General features: G+C 39.1%; 1 protein-coding gene across 2 annotated transcripts in view; it reads right to left on the bottom strand.

Annotated features, from left to right (window-relative positions):
- The window catches only part of FXR1 (FMR1 autosomal homolog 1), a 31,423-nt gene extending 9,290 nt beyond the window's left edge, over nt 1–22,133 (bottom strand). For both annotated transcript variants that reach the window (XM_030456356.1, XM_030456355.1), the window contains exons 1-10: nt 21,982–22,133; nt 11,977–12,029; nt 10,774–10,867; nt 9,647–9,718; nt 8,633–8,781; nt 8,105–8,198; nt 7,156–7,272; nt 6,886–7,056; nt 2,325–2,403; nt 531–640 (exon numbers count right to left, since the gene is read on the bottom strand). In XM_030456356.1, the coding sequence (XP_030312216.1) occupies nt 531–640; nt 2,325–2,403; nt 6,886–7,056; nt 7,156–7,272; nt 8,105–8,198; nt 8,633–8,781; nt 9,647–9,718; nt 10,774–10,867; nt 11,977–12,029; nt 21,982–22,032 (990 nt within the window). In that variant the 5' untranslated portion in view covers nt 22,033–22,133. The remainder of the gene's footprint in view (nt 1–530; nt 641–2,324; nt 2,404–6,885; nt 7,057–7,155; nt 7,273–8,104; nt 8,199–8,632; nt 8,782–9,646; nt 9,719–10,773; nt 10,868–11,976; nt 12,030–21,981) is intronic.
- Between the last annotated feature and the right edge of the window lie 228 nt (nt 22,134–22,361).

Genomic DNA, 22,361 nt, shown 5'->3' on the forward strand with positions numbered 1-22,361 from the left:
GATGCAGCTCTAGACACTATTAACACTATCAATCCCAGATTAATTATGCAGCTCCAGTAAAAATGGAAGATCAAAAAAAGGCCTTGCTTCAGCAGCAAAAACCCCCAACCTTTCTTGAACTGTTTTATATAAAGCTTACTGCAAGATGCCTGTCTGAAAAAAAAAAACCTGAAAAACTGTTCTCTCTAAAACCACAGAAAAGTTACAAAACTGGCTTTGTTGAGCATCTATCCTGGGCAACTACTCAAAGACATCCACTTTGGGTCACATGGGCATCCCCACCATTAAAGGCTGGCCATGAAAAAAGTGTGCACGGGCCAAGAGGGCTGGATTTATACACTGATTAACAATGCAGAGATGCAGCAGTGATCGCATTCTGCTTCTGTAAGGCTGCACTTGAACTCATCTGAGTCCTGCCCCTGAAATTCTCACTTTCTGCATATAAACATATATAATATTAATTAAAGATTCTGTATCACTGATTTTGAAAACAAAAACTTACTTATAGGAAGAAGGAATTGAGTACTTACATCTTCACGGGGTAGTTTATTTTCATTATCTCCTTCAATTCTCACCCTGACGACTCCAGACTTGTCTACAATCTCCTGAATCACTTTTCCATTTTTTCCAATAACTTTTCCTTCAGAGGGCAAGAATGGTTAATTTTGCATCCATATGCAAAATATTTTAACGGGTTTCTTCATGCTTTAAGCTATGTATAACAATTGCTAAAAACTACCAACCTTTACCAACCACCTCATTTCAAAGTTTTCTCCTACTTCACAGAGGTACAAAAAAACCCCAAAGAAAACCCCAAGTTGTGTGAGAATATGTGAAAACTTAAGGAATTAAACTACATGTATGCACAGAAGCACAATGCTGATGAAGATCATCACTACATTCCAGTTTCTCTGCTCTGCTGTACAGCAAGGAATTAATTTAGCATTGGGTGACACCTTCAATTTGAGTCATTAATGATGATTGCACTTTTTAACCTGGGTGTCTTCTTGAAGTGTAGCTAAATACATGACCACATGTGATCTGGGCAAGTCGTCTGCCTTTATAATAAACTGGTATTGTAATTGCTTAAAAGCAGCTTTTTCTGTTAAATGCATTACTGTGAGTAGTGGTATGATTCCTACACTGGTGGATTCACATGACTGAACGCTATCTGACAGGCAAAACCCCCTCAATTTGCAAAACACCAGATTTAGCAAAGGTCTTTGGTTCAACTGGGCTTGCTGAATGAGGTAAGAGAAAAAGAAGTGTTCACGTACAACTTAAATTTGCTGAATTTCAAAACAAGTTTTAACATTTGCTAGATAAAGAGAATGATCAAATATATAATTTGTGGAGGTCTCATTAAGAAAAGCCAACAAAACAAATGCTACATTTGCTCAAATTAAAAAACCTTTCAAGTCTAATTTTTAGGGGCTTGCACATGAAATATTTAAATTATGTAGTCTATAATATGCAAACTCTAAGCCCAAAACCACAGGATGTTAAAGTACAGCTTTTAATTTCTTCTTTGGATAATCCAAACTGCTGTTGAATCGAGCACAACACCAGCAACTCTTGACAGTGGCTTCATAGTTGCAATGCCTGTGAGCTGGTAATGCAGCCTGGGGAGCTGCCAGACTCTGAGGACACAAGCAGCAGGTGAAGAGGAGCACACCAAGGGAAATGTGAAAAAGTACCCTGTGAGGACTGCCCTAGGGAAAGACACATTTTTCTCCTGAAGGTCAATGGAGACTAACTCTCAACTTTAAGTAGCTTGTGATACAGAAGCCACCATAATATGCTATGCCTTGATAAAACTGAAACATGAAAAAAAATGCCCATTTTTAGCCTAAGGAGAAGAGCAACGAGTACTGGGCATTCATTCCCACAGCAGCTCAATGTCAGCAGCCACCACCTCAAACAAGTCTGAACCCAGAAGGGAGCAGTAACATCAGACTTTTCTCATGTCACTCTTATAATTCAGCTATAGTACTTCCATATTAAATTCTGGAATGTAGCTTCAGCCTTTTTAAGTTGTAAATTTAGCAAATGATCTGTTTACTAGAATCTATACTTCAAGTACTGCAATTAAATAAGATAGTAGAAGTCTGAAAGCAAATAATCGTTAACACTAAAACCCTGACAAACTATTATTCAACATCAATACATAGAAGTTCTTCACAATTCCTTAATACACTTTTCATAATTCACTTTCACTTAAATGAAGAAATCAAATACTATACTGGTATCTAAATCTGCTTGGCAGAGTCATGCTAATTAGGATCTCTTCACCCAATTTTTAAAGTTTTAGCAGTGTTACATACCAACAAGATTTCTGGGAACTTGAATAAAATCCTCCACAAACTCCAAGAAACTTCTAGCCTTTTTTACTGCATCAGCAGTCTAGAAATTAATTAAAAAAAGTTTATTAGTGAATATATTTTTAAAAAACACCCCATCTTGTAGAACAAGCTGCAAGACTTCCAAAGTTACTTCTAAAGAGGACGTAAGATTAATCTAGCTTTGACTTAAATGTTAAATAAATAATAAAATGTCCAGAAAGAAAATTCAGTAGCAAAGCATTGGTGAAGAATAAAATGATGTTTTCCATGCTGGTTTAAGACATTTTAAAATACTATGTACAGATTATTGCAAGTGAACATGAAGACAAAGTATCTTACAGATACATCTTGAAGCAGTTTCTCAGACATTAACTAGGGAAAAAACAGCTAATTGCATTATTTTTATCCAAAATCAAGACAATTTTTAAATCTAAATCTACTTATATATATATTTATATATAAAATGAACATAATAATTACAGATATTGTACTGAAAAGAAATAAATTTGTAAAAAGTCCTACCAGCATTTACAGAAACTTCAGCTTACAACAGTATTACATTAAAAGAACTTTGGGTCATGTATCTCATTTCACCTGACACTGAAGTGAATGAGTAGTGGCACGGCTATGCTTAGATGGGCAAGACATAAATCTATAGCTTCACCTCTGCATTTTGCTTTAGACTGAAGCACCCACTTTTTGAAAGAAACCACCAATATAATCAGCAATATAAACTTGATTTTTCAATTTTTAACATAATTTTTTAACATGTAATACACCATGACATTTCAGAGGACCACATGGAAAAATAATGAAGGAGAAAATCAATTTTAGACTTGTTTACCTCTTGACAGTATCTAAAGATTATGTCACCTGATAAAGATAAAACATTTCCAGGGTTGAAGGGAAGTCTTTCCACAGACCTTAACAGGTTCACTGTAAGCAGGGACTGGCTTTACAACCTTTTCCATAAGAAAGGTGTACTGATTTTTCAGAACAGTAAAACAGCCATTAGAAGTTCTCTATCAACTTTCTGTTCAGTATTCATGATCTTCAAGATCTTTCCTGTAAGACAGATCCATTCTGCATGCAAGTCTTAATATAAAAGTACTGCTTGCAAATACGCATTACTCCTCAGTTAATAAATGCCACCAAAGTGACAGCAGGTACTCCCCTAGGTGTGCATACACTCACAGAGCCTGCCCACTATCACACAGCCCACTCGTGGGAAAAGGAGCATCGTGCTCTAGAGGAGAATTTGGCTGCAAACTGGAGATTCTGGGGAACAACAGCAGTGCAGGAAGGCACAGGAGTGCAGAGACACAGCATACACCAAGCCAGTTCACAACTGGCTACAGGTAGGAAGTTTTCTGCTTTCTCCACAAAATTCCTCTCTTGCTCTCCTTTCACAAGCCTGACAGGAAACTAAGGCTGAATAACAAGCAGCTTCAGAACAACTCTCCCGTAAGTGCAGACCAATTACACTACTACAACTTGAATGCTACAATGGTCAATAAAACACTGTACAGCACTTAAGGAACCTGTCCTAATCATGTATCATCTCTACATCACAAGTATGTGATGTCCTTCCAGAAGGCTTGTTTCTGGCCTGTTCATTTCAATTGTTTTCCAAGATAAGACAATGTCTCTTGGTTAGTGGGGAGAACATCTATAAATGCACTCTTATGGCTTTATTATTAAATGACAGCAATTAACTGACAGTTCATTAAGGCCATATAGGTGCTGAAACAAGAAACAAAGCTTCAAAGTAAGCAACAGCAAAAGTGCAGAATTAAGGAATGAATATCAGCATCTAGTCAGTACTGACAGCTTTTGAGCACAGCTTCCATTTTGCATTACTGCCTCAGCCTTTTCATCTGTCATTTTTTAGGCAACACATGAAATAAGAGTACTATCAGTTCCAGCATCTTTCAATCAAATTAGGAAAGTCCTACAAGGCAAAAAAAATGAAAAATCTCTAGTTCTTGCCAAAGTGACTGCAAGAGAAACACAGGCAAATTCGATTTCAAGATAATGAAACAAGCAATAAAGCATGGAAAACAGATGAGCAGGAAGACACTGCAGGGAGCACAGGCTACCCTACACACTCAAAGCAACTGCTAAGATGATACCAACTTCAACACACATTTACAGTTTTTCACCTCCAATGAACTCCACAAATAGGACACAACTAACTAACTAGAGCTCACGATGTCCTGCCTCAAAGGTATGTGTATCAATCTTTTTCAAATAAAGATGAAGGAACAGTAACTGCTTTCATATAAGCAGTATCAGAATAAGAAATTAACCCAACTTCCAGTAACAGTTCTCCAGTGCACCCATGTGCATATCTACACTTTGCCACAAGCACTCAGAATTGTTATGCACATACAGCCCATATAACTCATTCACAGGTGAGACAGCTTATAAAGCTGACCCTGGACATTGTATTCTCCATTCCTCAGTCAGTAATTCAGAAAAGTAATTTCCCTCTAAAAATCAGAGCGCACATGGACTAGAGGACTCAGAATTCCAGTTACCAGTAACTACCTTTCTAACTTTGAATTATAGCCTGTACCTTCCATTCATGTTCTGACTACTTCACATGGTAGTCCATACAATCAAGACACATCCATATTACTCGAAGACTGTTTAACAGAGAAATTAAATGCAGTGTATTTTTCTTAACTCAACCTTATGCCTACCATTTTACAGAGTCGCAAGTGAGTGTGAAAGAACTATATATGGCCGGCCACAGATAATTAGGGAAAAAGCTTCATAACACTAAGATCTAGTGACTACACACTGGTAGAAAGCATTCCTATTAGAAATGGTGCTCCCAAGAGTCTCACACCAGTTCCTGAGACAAGGCTAAAGTCCTTAAAGCAAAGAGCTCTCCTAGGTCTTCGCAAAGAGCAAAGTTAGCTCTTTTCAACCTTTCCTAATGGAAAAAATCAAAAACTATCACTGGGAATCATTTGAAAAGCCTTATCCCTACACAGGCAAAGCTGTCCTATATCATGGCAGTCTTTTTTTAATGAGAATAAAAAGCGTACTCATCTTAAACAGAACTGAGCTACTGAGAGCTCTAAAGGAAAACAGTTTTCTTGTTTTCTCCAGCAGGAAAACAAGTAGTAGCAGATGCCTGCAAAAGCTGGGACAGGATCTCGCTATTCTTCTGTCCAAAGGAACAGTTATCACAGAGTCAAGTATCTCAAAAAACTGTAAGGCGGAAGAAGCTCACGTTAAAAATGACACAAGAATAGAATGCAGTTATATTTTGCCAGGAATGAAGGTTCAAGAGCAGCTTTTCTGTTTCTGGTAAGGCTCTTCCTTTCGAGTGAAGCAGACTTCAAAAGCAGGGACTTACTGCCCAAGCTCTGAAGTTCAAAGTACTGTTGTCTCTCTAATAGGCACCAACTGTTAATGCTGCATAACCATACGTAAGCATCCATAAGCAGCAGCTCAGGCAGAGGAGGAAGGGGTCCAAAGAACCAAACTAGTCTTGACCAGAGAGGGAAAAAGCATGAACAGCATCCATATTGTTTACAATTTATCTCCCCCTTCCTTCTTTTAAAGATCATGGCTGTTAGCAATGCCACTTTTATTTGTATGCAAAGTGTTAGCTACAGGACACCCTCAGACCCTGACTTCAACGTGGGATCACTGTTCCCACACACCTCACCCTAAAACTGTTTGCCCATGCATCCAGCCATTAAGGCCTAGCTGCTTGACAACTTCAGCTGAAAAGAGGCAAAAAGAGCCTACAAATACACCCAGATGCCAAAGCCCTCATCACATGGAATACTTTGGTCGCCTGGCTTTTTTAGAAGCAGCTATCATTTCTAGGAAGGGGAAGGCGGGATGTACCTAAAGGCATTTTTATTTAGTGGGCATCTGGTATTTATAATCGTTGCTGTGCACTACTCTAAGAGGCTGGTGACAGTCATAACCTTTCCACCAGTTTCAGCATTACATCATTCACATTAAAGAGACGTAAACTGGAACGCACTAGAAGTCCTATGGGGCTTCAGTTTGTCCACTTCCTCTTCATTAACAGCAATATGCAATTTACTGGTAGTACCAGAGCACAGGAAGGTCTGTTGCAACCATGATGACCTGAAGTGTTTATAGTTTCTAAAAAGGGACACAGAACTTCAGAGATACTGAAAAATACAGAAGTTTATCCTCAGCAGTATCAACTTCATCTGACTCCTGGATTACAACCAGCTTCTACCCCTGACTTTCACACAGCATAATTCCATACCACAACTTCCTGAAATAATTAGACAACCAAGGATTTCTGCAAGTGGTAACACCAAAGACTCAGGTGTTACTGCATCTGTAGAGTTGGTGACATCGGATAAAGAATCAAGAAACTTTCTGACAGGACCCTGGTGACAATGGCACTTTTGTCACTACTCTTCTGCCTTCTGAATGGATAACTGTTCTGGCCAAAAGCTACATTTCAAGATGCTTGTGAGACTTAAAGAACATCAGTTATTCACACAAATGGAATATTCATAGCAGGTTTCCCCCTTACCTCTCCATAGATTCTGAAAGTACCAGTATCCTCTTCAAGTTCAATGGCAGTAACTCCTGGAACCTTTCTGGCTTGCTGAATGTTACTGCCATGTGTTCCTATAGCAAGTCCCATTAAATCTTCTCGGACTACAAATTCCTCATGAAATGCTGCAGCAAGCTGCTTTGTGCACTGAAAGGAAAACAAAGCAAGACTCAACCACATGCATTCAATGTAAGGTGCAGTTATGTGCTTAGTTTCAACCAACAAGAATTACAAACTGTGGCTTACTTCTAAGTGTTTTGTAGCTTCTTCATTTCTTGACATAAGCATAAGTTTGGTGCGAATGCTGCGCAAATGCATGTCACTCAGTATGTTCACTCTCTTCACTGTTGCTTCACTGGCAGACTATAAAGGAGAAGGAACATTTATTTCATTTTTTAAGCAAATCCACATTTAAAGGGTAAGTCAGCAACCTATTTAAATTGTAAATAGGTTCTAAAATTGCAGTTCTTACATGGACATTGTTCTTCTGCAAACCAACGATTTTCCCACTCACACCACATTTTACACTCATGATTTTGCCCACTGGATGTACATAGTAACTTCCTACCCCTGATGTTCTCCAGCCAAGTACATGTTGTTCTACCACTTGAGACCTGCCACTCACTGTCTGAATGGCTGAGCTAAAGAGTAAGCAAGGAAAACACAATTCTGGAGACTGGGGCTCAAGAGGAGAGTACAAAGTAAGAACTGTGAAGAGAAACTAATGCTGGGCAAAGCCTATGTTACAGGAGAAAACTGAGAGCATCTAAGTGAACAATGTCTTAATGGTTCTACTGAGCTGGTGGAAATCATGCTGTAGGTCATGTGGAAATCCAGCTGTAGGTCAAAATGCACAGTGGAATGCAGTACAGGGAAACTCTACTGCTCCACAGCAGAGTAAGCTGGACTTAGCTTGGACCCATCTGCACCGAAATGGCTCTCAGTTATGGGTGACAAAAGCAGTAACAGTGAGACTGAAAGCTGTTCCTAAATTTAGGCTATATGCAGTGCAGCACTTGTAGCCCCTCAAGGCCTACACCCAAAGAGTAAATTTCAACAGATGTACTTACAGTATGTCTCACAATTTACATAGTTTGACAAGTGAATCCATTTTCTACAAAAATATTCAGCTAGCTAGATAGTTCCCTTAATAATATACAGAAAATTCATGCAATTTTTACACAGAATTACTTACCAGTATTATTAGTTGAGCAGTTTCAGCATGATAAAAAATTCGACATGCTCCCACAGCTTTCTTGAAATCTTTATGTGCATTTTCATTAGCACACCTAAGGAGACAAAATTATTATACCAAAAAGCTACATCAAATCAGAATTTGCAGTATCATGATCAGAAAACCACGAATGTTTCAGTACTGTATAGCAAAGTGTTCAGAAACTGGAAAAGTCCCATTCTATCCAACATGGTTCCAAAGCTTATTTCTTTGTGGACTGTATGCCACCACAGTTACTTGGCAAATCTAAGTACCAGAGGCCAAATGTGAGGATGTCACCTCTACAATCTTAAGGCAAAAACCTGCTTTCTGTCTCCACCCCAAAAGCTCAGCAAGGATCCCAAGTCAGTGGTTTCTAAAGCAGCTACTGCAGCCACAGCCACGCTTGAGGTACTTCATGGACCTGTACATTGGCCTCTGAAATGTAACCCAAATGAGCCTCCCCTCTTCAAATACTGTGAATGCTTTAAAACATGCAGAGCTACTCACGCGTCTCTGAGATCCTCAGGAACATCCACTGTGCACTTGAAGAAGGTGTTCTTTTTGACTGTTTTGTTTTGATTCACAGGTCGGAGTCGTTCGTAAGTGACAATTTCATTGTAAGTGGCATCACAAGCAGCATATTCAATGACATAAAACTATGGAGGAATTTAATTTTTTTTAAATGGTAACTTATGTTTGGCACAACAAAGATGTAGTAAAATTACCCAAGAAAATAAAAAAATATTAATATATAGACTAGAATGTGTATGTGAGCTGACAGAATGATACAGTTCAACACGAGTGAGGCTGGACATACTCCATTACTCATCTGACACCCCAGTGAAGTCAGGGTACCACACTGGCATAATATCAGTCCCCCAAATGAGCATCTTGGATTTTTTTTATACCCATCCCTGTTGAAATACCTACTTCAGTCCAGCTCAAGTTCTAAAATGCAAAATGTTTATGGGATCTCTACTTCTTAAAAAATACCTAATAGGAAAGCAATCATAATTCATTCTTCATCTGCTCTGCAACTGCTTATAGAAAAAAATTTTTTTAAAGAAATTTAAAGTAAATAAGTAAGACAAATCCACTGATTCAATGGGCAAACTACGTGTGAATCAAAAGGAAAATAAAACCTCCATCTTTTTAATACACACTAACTCAAATTTAGGAAGGCAAAATAAGCAAAAAGATTTAGTAGATACCCATAATCTTTTCCTGAACTTCCACCCAACACATGCAAGTATAAAGAAGCTTGTGTGCACACTGTCTGCAAAGTTACATGTATTAATCTTACACAGTCATACAGATTCCAAGCAATTCAACAACTAATAATGGAGGTGACTGCCCAGCTATAAAACATAACCCTCAGCTGCAGAACACAGCATGGCTCATTCCAAAGTGATTTCAACTTAAGTCTTTGGCAAGTTTTGTAGTACTTTATAGACAAAAACATTCATATTTACTGTATTTAACATAACAGCATGAAATCAGTAGGGTTTTTTAATAATTTACCTCTCCTTTCATCATTCGAACTTTTGCCAGCCACCAGCCACAGGGTTCTTGTTCATTTGCTCTAGAATAAACCTGAAAATGAAAATACAATAAGAACCACTGAAAGCATTTCTTCTTTTCATTAGCATCAAACAGCATTCTACACAAAAGTTGTTTTGTATAAATTGGGAAACATGCCTCGGGTTTTTATTATTTTGCTCTATAAGGACTGTGAACAGATTCCCTTTGCATACATTACTGACAAGTCAATAGAAATTTCTCAATGAAGAAAAACCCTTGGTTTAACACATACTGGAGACAACTCCTCACTGAATTCAAACACTGTCTTCACACTGCAAGTTCACACCTAGAAGTAACTCCACAATTAGGATTTTTGTTTTTTCCTTGCCTTATTCTATAAACCTAAGACAACTCAAATGAAACAAATCATCTGACAACTTACTCCTCATTTAACAAACACTACCAAGTTAATACAAGATCAGCTGTAGAACAGGTGACTTTGAAAGCTTCCATTTGCCATCATGCATTTCAATTAAAACACCAGAAAAATCCAGCATCTCTCCTAAATTGTTTCTTAGATTACTAGCAAAAAACTATAAATGTATTTAAGAGAAACTCATTACTTTAAGGAAAAGCAAGGATAAAAGCAGAAGCTATACTAATTACTAAAGATACTACTATGAAATGGGAACAGAACATGCATCTTTTAATTTCCTAGCTTAATATGCCATTTCTAATTGACACTTACTCTGTAAAACAGTGTAGTCACAGATTTTTCTACCAGACTATACCAGATACTTCATCTAGGTTAAAACTCTTGTTTCTGGAAGAGTTTTATTACATCTTCAGATCAAATACTTCCAACAGTTACATTTTAGATCAACAATGAAAATGAACCAGTTTTGTTTAAAATTCTGAAACATTTTCAGCTATTTTAAGTTTTAGAGAAAGTTCCATTGGTAGTTCTGTGAAAAAAATAAAATTTCATGGTATCACTGAAAGAAAACAAATCTATTCCTAGAGACATGTGCCATTTTCTATCTTCACTTCAGTAATGTACAATCATCACCACTGCTTTGAATGGACAATCAGTTATTCATCACAACAGTTTATCAGGATAAACTCACCTCCACTTCATCTCCTTCACCTATTTCCTTCTTGATATCAGGGGGTGGTGGTAATCTGACTTCATTAAAGGGTACCTGGCGCTCTGGTTGCCAACTGAAAGTAGAAGGGACATGAAACATTATTTCTAGAATTTTCCTGTTGTTTTCTTAAGTTTTATTTTTAGAACTCATGACTTTTAACTAAACTCACTCTTTCAATATAATCAAGTTTGTTTCTTCATTGCTAGAACACAAATCTTACAAGCAAAAGATAATAATCCTTGCAGGAGAAAAACAGTATCTGGGAAGATATTTAATGACAAAACAATTTTTAAATTAACTGAAAAATGTAACTTGACTGGGTTCACTAAATGGCTTTCATAAAACCCCAGTGAGAAGATGATTAGATGATGTACTTGCATTTCTACTGCTCAAGTCAGAAAGCATTTACAGAAATGTAATCTTATTTTTACAGTCCACCATTCCTTCACCTCATACTTAACACATGAACTGCTTGCCATCAGTGTTTCAGGTGTTCCAGGAATATGTGACTCTGACAGTTAACAAAACTTTATATTTCTAGCTACAAATTTCTTAGTATCCCCAGTATGTGTTCAGTTTGAAACACACCTTTCTATCTTCTTACCAATACACTTACTAGGCATGTATATTTAATAATGAAGAGGGCCTCATGGATAATTCTTTCTCCATAATTGCTCACAGATTTTTTTTTCCACTAAAAAAATAGGTCTTTACATATGGGCATATACATATGTTTCATTTTACAGTTAAATCAATCACTACCAAGAAACTTGCATTTCTGCAAGTTGAGAATATTCATCACCATTTCTCAGATCAGACCTGTAGAGACTTGTTTATTTAACAGAAGTATTTTGGCATTTTCCATGTTTTTTTTCTTTAGTGTAAGAATCACACCACCAATATAAATTACATTTGCCTGTCACATGTATTAGCACCACTTAAGATGCCAAAAACACTGTAACTAAGGAGCTGAATTCTGATACAGTGATTCAAGGAGGTAGTTCATGGACACAAGGAACAAAATAGTGAGCCTCTTCTTCCATAGTGATACCATTTTAATGAAATCTACTTCTTCTTAATATAAAAATAATAAACAAAATAAACAAAAAACAACACCAGAACGCATGAAACTGAATTAACAGCCTAACATTAAAATTATTATTTTTTGTTTAAAATACTTACTTGTTTTCAAATACAACTGTGAGCGAGTCCTCATGAACATCTTTGATAAATCCCTGTAAGAAAAACATTATTGTTATAAGAATGCATATGAATCAAAATAAAGGAGCTATTTCAATGCAACCTGAAACTAAGCCAAACAGTAGACCTCAATTTATATTATGGCTCCAATTTTGGAAAGCTCCAAGACACGATCCCACTATTCGCATGAGGCTGCTGATACTCTTAGTTGGTGATTCCAAGAAATAAAGCACACAGAGATTGTTTCAAATGACTGCTCAAATCACACCAACACATTTCATAGAATCATAGAATTGGCTGGGTTGGAAGGGACCTCAGAGATCATCGAGTCCAACCCTTGAACCACCGTTGCGGTTGCTAGACTATGGCACTAAGTGCCACATCCAGTCTCTTTTTAAATATATTTATAATTGAAAAGTCACCATCAATTTATTGTTTTATCTACATGTGTGCAAAACTGTCTGAGGAAGAAAATGAGAGGTATCCAGGCCCAGGGCACACTGTCAATGCACACTGTGTATAGTGCTATGTACTTTATAGACCTTCTTCTCAACCTAAAACTGAATCTCAAACAATAGTCCTTCAGAGCAGTTCAACATCAAGTTTATGTAAAATCTGGCATCACAGCCTGTCATAGAGCTTGCTATGGTATCACCTTTCAAACACCAAATTGTGGACTCTGTGAGGCCAAACACCTGTCCGACTTCACAGGAAAACAGACTACAAAATTTCACTTTTTTGTGCCACATTATTTTGATCTCGTGAAAAAAATGAAGGGAAATCCCATTTCCTTTCCTTTTGAAAAACAAGGGATTTCTTTAGACGCCACTGGTTATGTAAAAGATGTAAAGACAAAGAACAACCTAACATGTACAGTTGTACTCAAGTATCCACGCAGAAATTAAGTTCCTACATCTCTTGGTTGGGGCAGGCAAGCACAGTGCAAAGCAAGCATATAAAGCAACAAGAAAGATCTTTTCACCTTCCCTTGCTTTTGCTATAGCCTGGTATTTGCCAAGCACAGGAGGTCAAGGGGTAACCTGCAGTTTCAAAGGAGTAAGAGTTGCATAGCTTTGTTAAGGAAAATTCCAGGAAATCTGCTGAATGGATTATATCCACTTAAGAAACGGCCAGCTGAGGAGGATGAGCAACATTATCAACTGTGCAAGGAGCAACTCGCCCACAGAGGTATTAAGTGTCAGCTCAGGGAAAGATAAATTTTGTTACAAGAGATCCCTCAACATAGTGCTGGACAGTAAAGAAGCCCACACTGAGATGGTTGCAAAGGGCCATATAAACAAATATCCTTTTTTCTGAACTCATACTGGGCAATGCCATGAAGGCACTTGCTCCAAACCTGCTTTTCTGCTCCTTATCTTCACTCAAAGCCATCAGCCAGCAACACAGAACACTGTTTCCAGCAGAAAGCATCCTGGGAACCCTGAACAAAGCAGGTCACCAGGTATCAGAGAAATCACCCCACTGAACCTCGTACTGTGCTCCCAATAAAATAAATGCTTGCAAAGGCCATCCTGCCACTACAGGGGAAGGAAGGGATGTCTTTCTCTTTGCAAGGCAAGCAACTGGAAGAGCTGACAATAAAACACACCCATCATCAGGGAGTTTACCTTTCAAGGAAGTTTCTAGACAGGTAAACTGAGCTCGAATACTAAGTTATGTCTGTTTAAAGATGCAAAGATCACAAAATTTTACTGCCTCTGTTAGCTAACAACAGCATTAAAACAGAACCTTTACTAAATTTACACCACTAGTGTCCTCTTTAAGCAAATCCCAGCATGGAGATGAATTAACACATTATAAAGTGCAGGAAATTACATTGTTCTATTACAATTAATTTAAACTCTATCCAGGGACATATCACCCAAGTCACAGCAGTGTACACCAAGTTCATGCAGTCCAACATTCTGCCAAATGACAACTTATCAACACAAAGCAGTATTTACAGAAAGAGCTCCAACTCCCTTCTATGGGAAGCCATTTATCTGCATTCCAATAGCTCGTGATTCAATATTACTCATTGCCTCATTATGCTGCTTCATTTCATAGCAGAACTTTACCTCTTATTTATGTTATTACAACCTCTTACACTGTTCAACACAGCAGGGAAGTATTTGATTTCTAACACCAGCCTATAGTAGTTACATTCATTCTGCAAATCTGAATTTTCTTTCCCTTGTTAAAAAACCCAAAACTTCAGAATCAAGAGATTCAAAATCAGGTACCATACAACACCTGAAAAAACATTCAGAATATAATGCTTTGCAGTTAAAAAAAAAATAAAATCTCAAATCCACTGACTCACTGCAGATTTCTTTAATAAGACAAGGGGAAAAAGGAATTGACTTCCCAGGATTTTAATTAGTCCATTACTAGGTGAAGTCTGACTTTCTGTGTAACAGTATGAACAGGTTTAATATTTACAACTGACTCTCAAGCTAACATCCCACTGAAGAATGGGCAAGCTGAAATGGAACAGGTATGACTTGCAGCAGGTGAACAGCTGACACTGCACCAACGTCAGCTGCATGAACAGAAACACTGAACACTTCTGGATAAAATCGAAAGTACAGATTCCAACACAGAATCTGCATGTTTTACAGCACCATGTGGGTTTCAGGAACTCCTTCATACAAGGAAGTCTTTCTGTTCAAAGTGTGTGCACTGCTCTTCCCAGATGAGAAAGTTCTGCAGACTCATAGCTGGCAGACACCTATGCAGTAACCTGCTTGAAACTGAACAGCATTTTCAGCTGGCATTCACAAACTTACTCCACAGTATTTATACATGAGAAACACTCAAAATCAAATACAGCATTTGTAGGGCATGCACTTTGGGTCACAAATAGACACATGTAAAACATCAACTAAAGTTACAATTATTTGAATAATTATATTATTGTGAGGCCTAAAAAAAAAAAATCTGATCGGTCTAATTGTACAAGAACAAGACTTACAGTGAAGGAGTAACATGAAAGAAAAAAATTCCAAGTATAATTCCTACTACTACTATCAATTTCTCTACAGCTGTAGGGAAGAAATCCCATTTACAGTAACTGAAGCACAGCAGTCTATGAAGTATTATAGACTGCATGGTTCATTTGGAATACAATTAGAAACAATCAATTTCATACAAGTTTTAAATACTGTTTGACAAGAAATTATTCCATAACTTCCAAGAAACATGCCAAAAATATTAGTAAAACATATGCTGCAAGTAAAAATTTCTCCACACTACCTCTCCTACCTACAACGTTGACCTTTACTATAAACATTATCAGCTGTCACTTACAACCACAAGATAAAAATAGAGAAATGGATTTCATGCATGTCAGTATGAGATTTAGTGTAATTTTTAAAGAAGTATTCCAAGAGCCAAGAAGATATTTTTTAAAAGACTTTTTTTAAGTGGCATTAAGATATTCTGCAATACAAAGTAGCTTTTTGTCGTTTGGTTTTTTTTAAATAAAAAGTTACATTAAATTGCATAAATCCAAAATAATTTCTTCAGAAAGGGCATGAAGAACATAAAACAAGAAATACCCTGATTTTCAATCAGGAATTTTGAAGGAGTTCTTCAACAGTGAGGTAACCTACACAAATAGACTTGTACTCTAGGCTCGCACTAATCATGCCTGATACTGTATCAACATTTTCTACTAAATTAAGTAACAATGCATCATCTTTACTTTTGCTTAAAGGAACAAGTCCTCCATTACTGAAATTTAAGTTAGCAGTATTGCTTAAGATAAATAATGCCAATATCTACGTTTGCAATGTTCTATGTTGTATACACATCATTCCATGTATCCTCACTCCAGAGGTGATGAGGCAGAGCTAACAAGAAACCACCAAACATGAGATTAATAAACAAACTGCCATCAAAAACTCATAGTGATGGATTCTATTATCAGCAAGTTTACACATAACATTCGTGTGTGATTTACACCACAGAGTGTAGAGGGCAGGAAGGGAAAAAAATAAAATACATGACTTCATCTTGCCAGACCTTCAATTTGGACTGTCCAGATATTAGTGTCAGTCATTCAGTGGACACTGTGAGCTGCACCTCTGAAGTCCATGTATGCCCTGCTTGCTGCAGCTCAGCTCACAAGGCCAACAGGAGACTGTACTGTACTACAGGCTATTAATGTCCTGCTGGCTCCTCAGGCACTTTGGTACAGACCTGTCTCTGCCACTCACTTGGCAGAAGCTGAACTCGTAATACTAGCACCTGGAAAAGCAGGGGTAGTGTCATGAAACCTCTTGACCAGCTTTGGCATCAGAGATCCAACAAATCCAATGCTAGGCCACACCACGTTAAGTGTGAACAAAAAGACAGGATACTATGAATGGATCATTTACTGCAAAAATCACCACAGCTGAGACTTCTTAATCTCCTAACACACACACATACACTCTTTCCCTTTTACCTAAGTTTTGCTCAAGGATTTAGGATTAGGATCTGCTGATAACATAAACGGATCAAGATTTACAGAAGTGTCCTTACAGTGAACTTTATGTCTCTGTATACACACACACACGCTTTTTTTTAACATCTATTTCCAGGCAAAGTCACAAACTGTCTAACAGGCAGATGGAGTCCAACTTCTCTCCATCTTGCTTTCTTAGGTCTATCTGATGCCCAGGTAGGGTAGCCCTATACAAAACAGAGGTGCTTGTCATTTTAGCTGTGAACATTCTTCTCAGGGATAGCCACTGTGCTGTCTTTTGAGTCTCACACACCTGCACACTAAAAACTGTACTATGATCACCTTACCCACAGCTGAGTAAATTTCTAACAGTAAATGCTTTGCATCTGATGGCATCGACCATTTCTGAGTCAGTGACATAAAGGTTGAGAACCCTATATCCAGTTACCAAGCCTTTCACTTCTTTCAAAAGCAAGAATCATTTGTATTTTTAACTTACACAACTGTTTAATGTAACAAACACATGAAATAATTATTACTTGTACCATCCTGACCCACAAAAAAACCCCAACCAAAAGTCAAAGGAGTAAATATATCAAGGGGCAAAGAAAGACTGAACTCCATAAAGTATGATTTTCATTAGAAGTTATTAGCTGCACCTGCTTATACAGGGAACTGACAAAAGAAAGACCTAGCTTGCTGCAAAACACAAACATTACAAGCAGACATCAGGTAAGAACAAGATCCTCAATGATAAATCAATGATAGCAACAACAGTTTAACCTATGGCATTACTGCTCATTTCATTCACAATCATAATGGTGGCATGTAAGCTCAAGGGTCCTTACGACAGCAAAAACTTCAGCACTGAATCCCCTGGTTTAGGCTTGGTCATTAATGTCTAAATGACTCACACTGGCTACATTGCTTTCTTCAAACACATATTCCTAAAGGGCAAAACTTCTGGAAGACACTCTCTCCACTGATTATGTGCATCAGCAATCAATAACCACTGCCTGTGGCATCTCCCTTTTATCAGCCAAAAAGGCTCAATCAGAGGGCTCGCCAGCAGTAGAAATGACTAGATGCTTCTTGCACCTGTCTGTTCAACTTCAAGAAATCAGTAACAACTTCAGAATGTCTGAAACTTCCCACCCATGGGGGCTAGGTAGAATAAATAACTGCTGGCCATTGTGAGACACTTATAATCTTCAAAGAACAAAAAGTCATTCCAGTCACCATGCTTCCTGGTGTAGTAATTGGGTGCCAACAGCTGTGTAAGCTATACTCTTCATGACAGTTTTCCTACTTTAATAACTGTCAAGCTAAACACCATCCAGAAGAATTCAGTTGTTTTCAAAACCACTAATTAAAAATTATATAATTTAAAAGCCATTAAATTTTTCCACTGACACAAAACTTTCTCACAGAATTGCTCATCATGCTTTGATGCTGCATATGTGGAGAAATGCTGTGTAAATCTCCATTATTTTTCCCTCAGTAACATTTTGGCCAGTCTCTGCCTTGCGGCTTATGCCAACTCCTGCTATCAGTGCCTCAGTTAGTCCTGTTACCAGAACAGCCACACCTCTTGAAAGAGGAACAGAGTAAGAAGGAAGCACTTCAGAACATGTAAAGAAAAGGCCAAGTTTCATTTCCAATTCACATTTTGATATATTCAATGGCCTTGCATAATTTCAACAGCTACTACTCCAGAAAAGAAAGAGCACAAGGGCATGGTGCACACCAGACTCAGTTTTTCAGCAGATTTAAGTCCCTAAAGAAGAACCCAATGAGTTATCTGTCTTCAGGTTAAGTTATTTCAGAGTTATTCAGCTGTCACTCAATCAGATTCAGGTAAAGGAAGTTATCTGGTATTTAATTTAGGTACCTTGGTCTAATTTTATTGCAAGGCCCAACCTATTTTCTGTAATCTGACATCTGAACTCATGAATAACACACAGAACCAGGGCTCTAATTTGCATACAAGAGAGAACACAGGGAGATACTGGATAGAACAGAAGCTTTCATCTTGTCCTGGCCAAGGGCTGCGCAGAAACCCTTCACAGTTGGCAGGACCAGAGAGGCAACGGACAATAACTGAAACACAGGAGGAGGTTTTGTATGAACACCAGGAAAAACCCTCCATTTTTTTTTTTAATTGTGAGGGCAACTGAGTATAGGCACAAGTTGCCCAGGGAGGCTGTGGAGTCTCCATCCTCAATGATATTCAAAATCCATCTGGACATTGTCCTGGGCAACTGGCTCTGTGTGGCTGTGCTTGAGCAAGGGTGTGGATCAGTTTCTGCAGGCCTCAACCATCTGTGATTCTGCAAATTACTTAATGATCTTAATCACACAAGGAATAATCATCCTGAAAACAACTGGAGACAGGCTAAGATGAGGGAATATTTAACTTTCACTCTCTCCAACCCACTCAGAACCCAAAGAAACCCATGTATTTATGGTCATTTCACATAATAATAGTGAAGTCTAAAAAGAGAAATGAGTCAAAAATCTAACCTGCACTCTGGCACTCACCTAGGAAGCATCAACTGCTCAGCTCTCAGGAAATTCCCAAACCCCTAATAAATGTTAACACCCAAACAGTAGAGTTCATCAACCTTATTCATTCCCCTTGTTCCACTACACAAGTCCCATCTTTTTCCAGAAGACCACAACCACGTGGAGCCCCACCAGCACCATCTGTTTCTAAAGACAATGGGTGCTCAATATTATGTATGCAAAGTCTGAGCTGCAAGGAGGGGCTAAGCTGTCTGCTGTATACTGACTGAAAATCTTGGTAACATAAAATAAATGCTGTCCTGTTTTCCACATTGCATTGCTTATTTAAAACAAAAGAAAATAAAAGCATACATTTCTTTGGAGATTTAGAAATAAGAAAGTTAAATTTAGATCATAATATTTTTGTACAGGACAGAGCATAAAAATGTTACCTTGAGGAGTCTACCATGGCCACAGTTACTCTCTACTGATCTAAGCATCACAGAAACCATTTTGAATTTTCATGCATCTTAATGAAAAACATAATTTTCCTTACTGATTTCTAGCAAGCAGAGCATACACATAAAAATCCATGTAGGAAGAATTCCCTGTTAAAACTGAATTTTACTAAAATAAAGAACAGTTATTAGAGTAACAAAAGAATCTATAAGGAACCTAATTGACCATGGCTGTATCTCTAGTAACTACTGAAAATCCCACTCTAATGCTTCAACAGATTTAATCACTACATTTGTTCTACTACAGCTAAGTTGAAGTTTATATTAATTCATTAAAAATTGTCACGTAATAGTTTACATAATTATTTTGGGGTTTATCTCCACTGGCAGAGGAGGACCCTTCTCATCTCATCTACTGGGAGATATGCTGTGCTTATCTGAATTCATATGGTTCTGAGGGCCTCAAATTTTATCCCACCTTAAAAATTCTGATCTCTTTGGAAAAATTTTGCCACTTCCTATCCAGTTGCAAAGAGCTTAGACAAGGTGAGCCTATTCTCATCTAGCAAATGCCATTATCAATGCTATCAGTCTCCAAAGTATGGTGCTTCCTAAAGGAGGCTGACACACCTACCTGCTGTGCTTTAGAAACTTTCTGGTTAAAGTTAATAGTAGTGTTCCTTAACTCCAAAATCCATGCTTAACCTCTTCTTTCCTTGACAGAAAAGGACTCACAAAATGGAGCCACTGATACACATTTTCATTGCATCAGCTCACAAGAATTATTTTTTCATATTTTATTTTAGTTTGGTATATTCAGTTTTGGGTTTGATGGGGGTTCTGTGGCATGTTTTCCATCCACATGAACCATTGTTATTTTGAGTTGAGGATTTGGTCTCTATGGGTCTAATCACTCTAAACTGACTTCATTCATCACGAAGATGCCAGCACTGAACTTAATCCCCATTTCACTGATCTGGCAGACATTAATGCCATTTTTAAGTAAAATTTCTGCCTTTGTTAGCCACTGTTCACTGTGCTAAAACATATGATGATTGTTAATCCAAGCCTGACAATTCTCACTGACTTAGACGTCATCATTACAGATCTGAAATCAGGCTTATTAAGCAATAAACCCTGTGCACAAAGATCCCTTCAGTCCAAAAATTCATACACTTCCTAGTACTCCCGTTACTTTCACATTCTTCTTAGGTGGAATAAACAACTAATCCATGGTTTATAGAGCTGTCCAAAATCACAACGTACCAACTGGGAAGCATCTCCAAAATGTGGACTCCCCATCAGGCAGTGGAAAAGAAAAAAAATTTAAAAAAATCAATTCTATTTAGAACTATCCTGTTCTAAATGCAAATTACTCTGATGTGTTTTTTTGTGTGGTACTCCAAGTCCAACTAAAAATGTATTTGATTTACAAAATTTATTATCTACTGATTTTGGTAAAAATTCAAGAGGCTTACCTATCAAGGGGATACAGCTTACCCCATTACATTCTTTCCTCATACAACTACATACTATTTGTCTCTTTTAATAGCCAGATGAAAAAACCAACTCCTGAAGTCAGCTGGTTACAATCCTTTTAACACCAACTGCCTTTACATACTGTACAATCACCACATGATTTCCAAGCCAAGCCCACAGCTGCACACAGGAAATTCAGAAAAAAAAAAAATAAAAGGACACCCCCACGCCCCTGTAATGTTGCATGTGCCACACCACACCATGTATGTGGGTTGGCACAAATGTTAAAGAGTCCCGAGATTAAATACTCCCAGAACACAGCTACTCTACATGCTCACAATACAGGCTGGAATCAGCCCTCCTGGAAAGGAAGACAGAAGGCTCTTGCCATAAAAAGAGCTGGGATTCTTAAACATCTGAAGCCAGGCTTAGGGGAAAATGACTGACAGGCAACAGCTGAGAGTATTTTGCATTGATCCTGTAACATCCTGACATTCTTGGGAGGGTGATGGTGAAGGAAGCTTTCTGATGACATAAATAAACCCAAAATCTTAAAAAAAAAAAAAATTCCAAATATTTTAAAATCATTATTTCCGGCTCAGTTCACCCCCATCCCACCCAAAGGCCCTACTTCTTCCAAAAATACCTGCATCACCCTCACCACGCCCGCCCACCCACCCTTTCTAAAATGAAGACCAAACGAATCCCCGGTCTGTGCATCTGCTCCCCCGGCCCTCCCGGCGCTCCCCCTTCCCGACTCCCCTGAGGAGCCCTTATCAACCCTCCTCGCCACCACCTGCCCAAGCCACTGCCGCCCCGCTCCATCCCCGCCATTTCCCGGTCCCCCCTTCCCCTCACGCCGGTTCCCAACACCCCCTTCCCGGCGCAGCTCCCTCCCCCGCCGCCCCCACCACACCCCGACACCTTCCCCCAACGCCCTTCCCCCCCTCACCTTCCCCTCCTCCGCGGCCCGGCGCTGGGCCTCCCCCCGCGGGCCCCAGCGGTCTCCGGTCGGGCGCGGAAACCCCTGGACAGCCTCCCCCCGCTCTGCCCCCGTCGCCCCGGCCCCGCCGCCACCCCTTCCCCCGCCGGTACCTTGTAGAAGGCCCCGTTAGAGCCGCGCACTTCCACCGTCAGCTCCTCCATGTTGAGCGCGCAAAGGACGCCGGGACGTGCTTCTAGAAACTGTCACCACGGGGGGGAGCGCTGCCGGGCTCCCCCTCCCCCTCCGCCCGCCCCCCGCGGGGTGGGGGCCGCTCCCGCACCGCCTCGCACCGCCCCTCCTCCCCGGCCGGCTGCCGGTGGCTCTGCCCACGCCACTGGGATGGGGTGGGGGGGCTCACAACCGGGCAGAGCGGGGCGTTCCCTGCGGGTCTTTCCTTTCCCCCCCTCTCCGTCTCCCCCGCCCGCGGGAGTGGGAGCGGTGTCGGTTCCGGTCTCGGTCTCGATCCCGGTTCCGTTGCCACCCGGTGCCG

The sequence above is a fragment of the Calypte anna genome, chromosome 9 (genome assembly GCF_003957555.1).
Source record: "Calypte anna isolate BGI_N300 chromosome 9, bCalAnn1_v1.p, whole genome shotgun sequence".
Taxonomy (NCBI): Eukaryota; Metazoa; Chordata; class Aves; order Apodiformes; family Trochilidae; genus Calypte; species Calypte anna.